The following is a 10,000-nucleotide window of genomic DNA, read 5'->3' as shown; positions in this document are numbered from 1 at the left end:
TATGAAAAGCTACTGGTCATTTGATTGGTCAAATGAAGGTTCTATGAAAAGCTATTGGTCATTTGATTGGTCAAATGAAGGTTCTATGAAAAGCTATTGGTCATTTGATTGGTCAAATGAAGGTTCTATGAAAAGCTATTGGTCATTTTATGCTCTATGTAGAGGTAGGATAGTTGTCATGGTCAATGTTTCAGGTCCCCCCGATGAAAACAGAACATGGATCAGTGGGTTTCAGCATCTGAACTTCATACAGTACTTGTGTAGATGTAAAAGGACTGAATTAGTATCTCATGAACCCGCCTTTACACACTTGGACCAGGAAACTATCTGCGTTGAAGCGCCTTCACCTTTTAATGACTGAAGATGAGAAGTTAATGCGATATCCCAGGAACGCCTTTACGGAATTTCATCAAATTTGGCTCAAACGTCCACTTGGACTCAAGGATGAACTGATTACATTTTGGTGGTCAAGGTCACTGTGACCTCATGAACGCCATTTTCTAGCTCGTTAACGCGATATCTCAGGAACGCCTTGACGAAATTTCGTCACATTTGGCTCAAACGTCCACTTGGAATCAAGGATGAACTGATTAGATTTTGGTGGTCAAAGGTCAAGGTCACTGTGACCTCACAAACGCCATTTTCAAGCTTGTTAACACGATATCTCAGTAACGCATTTGGCTCAAACGTCAAAGTCTGGACAGACACCGATGTCGACTGCTCACTTGTTGGCGGAGGCATATATCCACGGTGCGGTTGTTCTAGTTTGTTGCATGTTTTTAGTGTTTTTAGCGGGGGGTTCCTATCTGGAGGAAACCCCAGGGGAGCACGGGCAGAACATGCAAACTCCACACAGAAAGGCCCTTTTTGCCGACCCCACCTTAGCTGTAGGCACTGAGGACATGGGGATGGGGACACACCCTCAGCGTCCCAGGCAGGAATCGAACCCAGGACCTTCTTGCTGTGAAACCTGGTCAAATTCCTGTAATATTGTATAAAGCTATATGGCAATGCAAACGGTATGGTAATCATTACGTGCATTGTACATATTGCATCGGCAAGTTCTCGATTCATTTATTAGAGCTATAACTTGTCGATCATGTCTGACAACCTTAAACTAACACCTGCTTAGCAATACAAAGTCAAGTGCAAAAGAAAAACAAGATCACTGGTTGATCCACAGTACCTGCTCCATACTGGAACTGTATTTTTTATTTGGTCAGCTCAACTGTGTAAAGACGGTTGTAGAGTTACTGTCCTTTTATGTGTAGCCAGTCGGAAATGTGTATAGAATAGGGACCGAATGTAGTTTGCATTGTAAAAGGGCCTTAGAGTCTATCCAAACCAGTGTGAAGGGGGAAGGTTTGGCATCAAAATAAAAATAATAAATTCATAAATGCTTGCTCAATAATTAAGAATAACATCATTCATAAGCGCTAAGAGGTGGGGGTGGGGAAATTAAACCATAACTGTATTGCTTTTAGAATGAACAGTTGTGTCAATCAGGTTAATGTTTGCCCTTACTTTAGTTTAGGGGCAGTGATCCTTCATATCCCTGTACAACTATGATCAAATCAAGCCACATTCACTTTAAAAATCCTTCCTCAGCATAAAGGTCAAAGGTCATACAGTAAGTACTGTAGCATGTATGTCACGCGGGAAAATTAAAACACACGTGGGTCAAAAACGTCGTAAAATCCATTCAATTACCCCGAGTGGTTTGTAGGAGTAGCGTAACCTTTGCTGGGATCGAATGACAGCTGGGGTCTTACATTTACAGGTCAAATCACTCTTTTATCGTTTTATTTTATAGATATGTGAATGGATTTCAAACAGTTTTTCGATACACAAAGACACACTCAAGTGAAAAAAAAAAAGAAAATAGTATGACTATAAACCATTGGGATGACTGGCTATGGTTTTACATATTGGTACCAAAAGCTTCTAAAATGTGACCAAATTGAGACTTTATACAGTAGGTCTACAGTAGGATCATTCTAAGGGCCTTCTCACTGCAGTGTAAAACTGCACTACTTTACAAAAATGTTGCACTACTCTGCTTTTTCCCTTTTTGTACTTGTACAGAAAAGGAAGATATTGAGAGGAAAACACACTTGGTGTGACAGAAGCGTTTGTGAGGCAAATCGATCTATCAAAGTCAACGGCTATTGATCATTCTATGATAATAGCAAACACTGGAGAAAAATCTTTACAGTGGGGAAAGAAATTAGGGATGCACGATATATCGGCAATCATATCGGTATCGGCCGATGTTAGTCATTTTTTAACATATCGGTATCGGTCCGATGTTGCAATGTTAATATCGGTTATCGGTATCAGCCAAATTCTTCACATTGAGATGAAATAATGCAGTAAATCTATGATTTATGGGCTTTTACAAATGTTTTTGAAATAAAGAAATGTATAACTTTTTCAAATTCAGTGTTTACATGTGTTTTTCAGTATGTACAAAATTTTATTATCATAGAAATGTGTTTTTATACAGATCATATCGACATCGGTAAATATCGGTTATCGGCCATAACAGCAATCTTAATATCGGTTATCGGCATCGGCCAAAATTTTCATATCGGTGCATCCCTAAAAGAAATGTTAATGCTACAGTCTCTCCTTCTCTATACAGGACCTGTTTTTAATGGGTTAACGCTCCCCTTCTAATTCCTATTACGGTCATTCTGATTCAGCTAATAAAAGGCTTCATTGTTGTCTATTTCTAAAAATGTCTTAACATTGACATTTACCATTATCTAACATCTTAATACATCCATATTGTTGATTGTTTTAAATTACTATCAGTGACTGAAATGAAGTTGACACTTAAGGTCATTGCTGCCCAGACTGTGTGGAGCAACTGCACCTGGTTGACGACGCACCATCCCTGTAAGTTCTATAAACCAAAGAAGCATCAAATGCATCAAGAGAAAAACAAAACATTCTATACTTCAGCACAGTGAGAGCGCTAATCAGCAGAAATCTACTGTTTTCCTTCGCTTTCACTCCGCGAGCACATTTTCTACGACGGAATTTGTCATTTCTTTCGTTTATAGATCCTGGGCAGGGTTTACCGAAAGCGTTTTAATCTTAACGATCATCTTCGTTTTCCCTGGCTTACTTACTTTACGATCAGACAAAGACGATCTTAATGCTGAGATACTTTAGGGGAAACTGTGCTTCGTTGTCCTCGGCCTTCCCCCCTCTCCACACGTGTGCTCTTCATTCTGTCCTGTGTTCAGTCTTTACTGATCCTCCTGGGCCTCGCGGACCTTGGCCTGCAGGGCATCACAAGTCTTCTTGGCATCGCCCAGCAACATGGCGGTATTGGGCTTGTAGAAGATGGGGTTATCTACGGCAGCGTAGCCCACGCCCAGCGAACGCTTCATCACCACCACCTGCACGGACGGAGGAGCAGACATTCAACACACATCAACACAACACACTTCATTACAGCTCTCGTGACTATTGACGTTTTCAAAAAGGACTTCAGGGATCTGGAGACTCATAACTATTTCAACTCTTCCTAAAGTAAAAGCAGAGACGTTTCACTGTCCCACACGCTCTCCCTCCACGAGCTCCAACACTGACCATGTATTTCTCCAGATGCTGAAAGATAGTTGGAACACTGCAGCAGCAGTACAACACACACAAATCAACAACTCTGTGTGGGGAAACCCCGCCAACCAATCGAAGGGGACTAGGAGATGTTCTCCACTAACGAGGCGATTCGGTTCCTGTGCAAACCAGGGGGGGAATTTTGTCGTTTTAGTGGCCATCAAAAACAAATTTAGGGCACAAGGCCACATGCCAGAGCACAACGGCCATGGATTGTACCTGTATAATATTGAAGTGTGCCTTGTTACTCGTTCAAAACAGTAATAATGTTTCATGTTTCATGTTGCAAATCTGAGTATATTTAGAAATCATTACTGCCGGCTGCATGTATGTATGTATGTATTGTTTGTGTGTAATTGTATTGTATGTAGGTATGTCCACGTATGTCCTGTTTGTTTTGGGGACTACGGATGGAAATTAGCCTCGTGCCATGTGTAACGTGTTCGAGCCTCGTGCTCGAGCCTCGTGCTAAATCCGGCAATTTTTACACTCTGATTATGTTCTTTGTGTCCATTAATTTTGCACTGTCCCGTCTAAAGAAACAAATCAAATGTCAAATGCCATCGCTCTATTGACATCGTGAAGAGTGATTTTTCTAAAAATGTGTGTTAAAATGAGCCAATGACACATGCTTTACATAGAGCAGGTTACATTAAACTGAGACCACTGATGCTTTTAAAGTAACTGACAGTAGCAGGCTGGTAGCAGGGCACTGCCAAGGTGGCCTTAGAGATCTCAGGGCATCACAGCCAGAGGGAGGAGCAACAGGTAATTCCCACCCTGGTGCAAACCAAGTGCAAACAATAGAGAGCCAAAGTGAAACGTCACTTCCTGCTTCAGCACTGCACCAGAGATTTTCATCCGCCATTTATTTTCCCATAGACATTTCGTAAAATGCTTATAAAAATAGTTTTACTGGGTCAAACCAAACGGTTCAGATATATTTAGAAACAGGAGAGACCGCATCACGTTTCACTCTGACCAAAACGTAAAAAACTGCGGATTTAAAGAACATATTTTTTCTATGTTGTTGTCGTTTTCTTTTGGTCCGAGTGAAATGTTCTATGGTCTCTCCCGATTCTAAATATATCTGAACCGTTTGGTTTGAACAAGTAAAGCTATTTTTTTATAAGCATTTTACAAAATGTCTATGGGAAAATAAATGACAAGATGAAAATCTCTGGTACAGTGCTGAAGCAGGAAGTAGGCGGTCACTTTGCCTCTCTATGCAGTTCACTAACAAACTCCCTCACACCTCCACACACACACAACCCCACCTTCCTGACTGTACTCTCCCCCACCTTTGCTTTCTGCTCCTTCCTTCTGTGCTGAATGAGGTGCTTTCTCTCAACGTCTCTCCTCCTTTCTCCTCTCCTCTTCCACCCACAATGCATTGGCCTCATGGTTCCATTTGGGACAAGGAGGTGCAACCGAAGCTAGATCAGCTAGGCCATCAGCACCGGGCCAGAGTGAAACTGGCAAGCAGACAGGCTTCTGCAGAGAGCACACACACACGGCCCTCTTCAACGGGACAGTGTTTGGGGCACGTAGCACCAGGGCTGATGGCACAGCAGTGTAGCCTGCTGGATAGGAAGACCATCCTGCAGGCAGCAGCTATTAGGGCTGTGCATCTTCACTGGCCTCACGATTCCATTACGATTCAGAGGGCTACGATTCGATTCGATTACGATTATCGATGCATCTTAAATCGATGCATCACTTTTTTCCCCCAATACATGATTTATTTTTTCTCACTCTCTTTTTTTTCTCACTGTGTGGCTACTTTTAAAATAAAAGTGCATTTGGAATTGCATTGCATTATGATCCAAATAAACCACTGCATGTACTTCCATTACATTTTATTCGATTATAATTTTTTTTTTTTAAATAATCGATTTTTGACATTTGTGAATCGATGCAGAATCGTGCACGTCCGCTTCGCGATGCATCTTATAATCGATTATTTTTGCACCCCTAGCAGCAGCTATGTGTTCTGTTCAAGTGCCCTTGGGCGAGACACAGAGCCCCTAAGTGCTCACTCATTTGTCAACTCAATGTCTAACATGTTAGGTTGAGCTTCACTAAGCTAAGATGTGTATGCAAAAAACAACAACAAAAGACCTGAGTCAGAATTATGACTTTAGTCTCAGAACTCAGAGATTAAATTTAGAATTCTGAGATTAATTTCATAACTCCATAACTTTAAACTATGCTGCATTTTTTCGCACAACTTTCAAAAGCGACCTATGTGAATCAACTGAATATGAATGAGAGCCTACAGTCAATGTTTTGAATATCCTGAAGCTCCTTGATGTAACGTCTGGGAATCAGTGCTAGCATGGCTAACATTCTCATACCAGATGTGCCTAACAAGCTAGTCTGCCACTTTAACCTCCCTATAAAACCATATGTCTAATTCAGAGGCACAGGGGGACACGGGGAATAAAAAGGCATGCAGTCTATATGTGGTACAGACAGACACATGCTGTATGCACACAGGTACACACACAAATAAAGACATACGTGCCTACAGTCTACATGTGCAGTAGAATCTGTCTGACAGTAACATACCTGAAACCCCCCTGGCCCAAATCAGCTCCTCAACGCCTTTGCAAAATGGTTCTTATTTATACTAAGGGACTATTATGGGGAAACTAACCCTAAATATCCTATAGTTGAATTGTCATTATGTTTTATTATTATTATGTTTTATTCTCGCAGTTTGGTTCCAGCGTTGCTGAATGAATGCAGTGTATTTTTTTTATTTTTTTTACAAACTATGTAGGTATTTTACATGACAGAGGTAAAGGACTAAAAGTAGTTTATGCATTAAGCGTGTCATGTGTTCTCACCTTACTCTGCACGCATGTGTCTTTGGGAACATAAACATGATGCTATATGAATGTGATATATGATCTTATATGAATGAGTATCTGAATGTGTGTGTGTGTGTGTGTGTTTATTGGAAACAGGGCTTTTTCATTCAGTTCGTTTTGAGCAGCACCAACATAAAAAAATAAATTAAAAATAAATCCATCCCATAACTTTCCCGAAGCGTGTGGAACGAAATTAAAACCCAGTTAATAACACTATTTTTCACCTTTTAAAATCAGGCCTGCTTAGAAATCACGAGCTATTAATTAACATCATATAAAATCAATGAAGCAAACCAGAGCTGTCACAGCAGTCTGTGGGACATCTGTGATATTTCTAATGTATGAAATTTCATCTCGGTAAAAAAAAAAGAGGTGACTCAACCATTTCTTGACTTTTTCATGACAGAGTTTTGAGGTCATGCAGTAAAGGATGTGGGAGTAATAAGCATTTCTCCTCGGGACTGCGCCGTCTCCAAGGATGCTCAAACGTCTACTTTGTCATCCCATGCACTTTGCCTTATAGAACCTGGGTTGCTTAGCGATTATCATAGCATCACCTTCTAGCTAGGGCTGCACGATATGCAAAAAAATAAATAAATCATATTGCGATTATTTTCAGATATTGCGATTGCGATATGAGTCACGATTTTAAAGGGAATGCTAATCACCTGTCGAAGTTAGTCTACCTGGTTCATGAATGCAATCTTTGCATGCTGCCAGGTTGATCATATTTATGTTGTTCAAACGTATTTTCAAGTGTTCACCTGTTGCATTTTCACATCATAAAAATAAATAATACTGTCATACAATCGCATAGTAAACATTAACGGTTCAAAAGTTTCCTGCATGCCACCCAGCAGTGACGGAGCAGCGTGCACTGACCGGATGAAGCCCCAAGAGGTTGATTGTTTGACTGTACCTGGGTCAGTTTCTGTGTGTGTGTGTGTGTGTGTGTGTGTGTGTGTGTAGTTAGGTAGTATGTCCTCCGTGATTTCCCCAGGGGGAAGTGTGTGGTGTGTGGTGGGAGCTCTGTATGAATGCCAGATCTCGGAGCAGTGCCAGTGGGACGATCCAAATGTCATCATTCCACAGAGACACAGTCACCACTAATGGGACCAGGATGGGACTGGCTGCACCTGGGACTCTTAAGTATCTGTGTCTGTGTGTGTGTGAGTGCTTGCATGTGTCCAAAACGTGCATTTCATAAGACCTGTGTGTGTGTTGTGTGTGTGTGTGTGTGTGTGTGTGTGTGCGCCTGAGCGGGTCAGTATGTATTTCTTTAGCTCGGTGTGCGTCTTGTCAGTGGAGGCCCCTCTACAGGGTGTGGACTGTTCCTCCAGTATTCAGCGATGAGGGGAGAAAACAGTCCATTTTTTTTTGTCAATGTTCCAGCCCTCCTCCTCCTCCTCATCTCTTGGACTTCCACACACTCTTATCACCATCGCAACGTTCACGCGCCAAAAACATGTCTCACCTGTTTGGACTTCCAGACCTCCAGCACGGGCATACCAGCGATAATGGAGTTGGGATCTTCTTGGGCGGCGGAGTTCACCGTGTCATTGGCGCCAATCACCAGAACCAGGTCCGTCTCTGGTTAGAGACACGCACGCAAAAAAACAACATAAAAAACAACATAACAACAACAACAACATATCGTCATCATTTCACTTAATAGTTCCTCGCCCTCTCGCTCTTTTCTTTCTGCTGGAGTTACAACGATCGACACAGACCTTCCTGCAATTATTTTAATTGGGTCATTTTGTTTCTAGCTCATCCAAGAGGTTTTGCTGCACATTGCGTGAGCTGTTAGCTGTTAGCAGCGCTAGCTGTTGGGTCCCCTGCTGAGTGGCAGTTGAGAGGTTTTGCTGCACATTGCGTTAGCTGTTGGGTCCCCTGCTGAGTGGCAGTTGCACCTTTTGGGAGTCAACTCCACTTCCTCCAGTTTGTGTTGAATGTTTAATGTGTGCAGTTAAAATAGGGCTGGGCAATAATTATGGACACAATCAAATATCACTATATTTGGGATCAAATACCTAGAAAATGCGATTTGTTTCCCCGTTGTTATTTTTTTTGTTCTTGCTCAAACCAAATGTTTTATGGTCACTCACAATTCAGTAGGTCACGGGGTCGGCTTGGTTCCGGCCTTAAAACTCCTTATATATATTATATTATATTATATTATATAAGGATTTTTCTAAATGTCTACGAAGAAAATGAATGGGGAACTTACTTCCGGGGCAGGAAACGTCACCAAAAATCACATGACTGTTGAGAGCTCTATTGTGGATATAACGAGTAAGTGGACTAAAGGCAAATAACAGAACCGCTAGAACAGTCTGGTAAGTTCAGACAATGACATCGACTGTAATGCAGCCTTTAAAACTTACGTATGCCATATCAAGATAATACGACGATATACAAAACCTAAGACAATATCTAGTCTCATATCATGATATTGATATAATATCAATATCAATTTATATTGCCCAGCCCAAACCTAAAACCTTTCGTGGGAGTGACTGTTGTGCTGCACTTCAATGAGCGGATGGATCGTCACACAAAGTGGCATTTGGCATTTGCTATTTTACAATCACAATAAATTTCTTGCAAATTTTTTTTTTATTGCATGTCATTTAAAAGCAATTTCGCTGCAATATAGTCAAACAAGCAGCACTGCAAAAGTATCTTTTGACTTGTAATTGATCATTCACTGCATATTTACAAATGAACCCAACAAAGTTTGCACACAGCAGATCAAAGTATGTTTGGTCACAATAATAACTATAGAAAAAGTGAGATGAAGTGAATAACGTATCCACGCTTGGACAAGACAGCAAGGGATGACTCTTACCAGCAAAGTCTGCATTGATCTCCTCCATCTCCAGGACGATATCATACGGGACACCAGCCTCAGCCAGCAGCACGTTGAGCTGACCGGGCATACGTCCGGCCACCGGGTGAATTCCAAACCTGAGGGAGCAAAATGCACATTACTAGTCAGTGCCTTCCACCTACACCTAGACTCTAGAGCAGAGGTTTTCAAATGTTTTTCAGCCAAGGACCCCTTACAAGATAGAAAATATACCGGGGACCCCTCATTCTGATTTGTGATTTTGGGCTAAGCTTAATTGTTTCTATGGTAACGTGCTTGACTTTTAAATTGATAGGTTTGTTAGATTAGAATGTAATCCATGAACCATTTTAGATTTAAAGCATACAATATTTTCGTTGAACTATGAAGCTTTTGCAAAAAACAAAAAGTTTTTATTTTTATTTTCCTGAAAGCTTTTCGCGGACCCCCTTGCAAAGTGCCACAGACCCCTGGGGGTCCCCGGACCCCCATTTGAGAACCAATGCTCTAGACCATTATAATCTCTAAGCTATCAAAGTAAGCAAGAATGATTTTTCATACTATATTTTTTCATTTTCTAGCACTTTCAGTTTGTGTTTCTTCTATCATCAGTGTTTGCAACGATTTAGCCATTAAAAGTGAG

The 10,000-nt window shown here is 41.2% G+C and overlaps 1 protein-coding gene across 1 annotated transcript in view; it reads right to left on the bottom strand.

Moving 5' to 3' along the window:
• nnt (nicotinamide nucleotide transhydrogenase) overlaps positions 1-10,000 on the bottom strand; it is a 143,905-nt gene that overhangs the window by 610 nt on the left and 133,295 nt on the right. Inside the window, exons 20-22 of the mRNA XM_083657694.1 lie at positions 9,358-9,476; positions 7,981-8,096; positions 1-3,410 (exon numbers count right to left, since the gene is read on the bottom strand). The exon at positions 1-3,410 is cut by the window's left edge and continues 610 nt beyond it. Coding sequence (XP_083513820.1) covers positions 3,258-3,410; positions 7,981-8,096; positions 9,358-9,476 — 388 coding nt within the window. The 3' untranslated portion in view covers positions 1-3,257. The remainder of the gene's footprint in view (positions 3,411-7,980; positions 8,097-9,357; positions 9,477-10,000) is intronic.

Source organism: Poromitra crassiceps (genome assembly GCF_964638095.1).
Source record: "Poromitra crassiceps genome assembly, chromosome: 21".
NCBI classification, from domain to species: domain Eukaryota; kingdom Metazoa; phylum Chordata; class Actinopteri; order Beryciformes; family Melamphaidae; genus Poromitra; species Poromitra crassiceps.
This window is presented reverse-complemented; position numbering and strand designations above follow the sequence as displayed.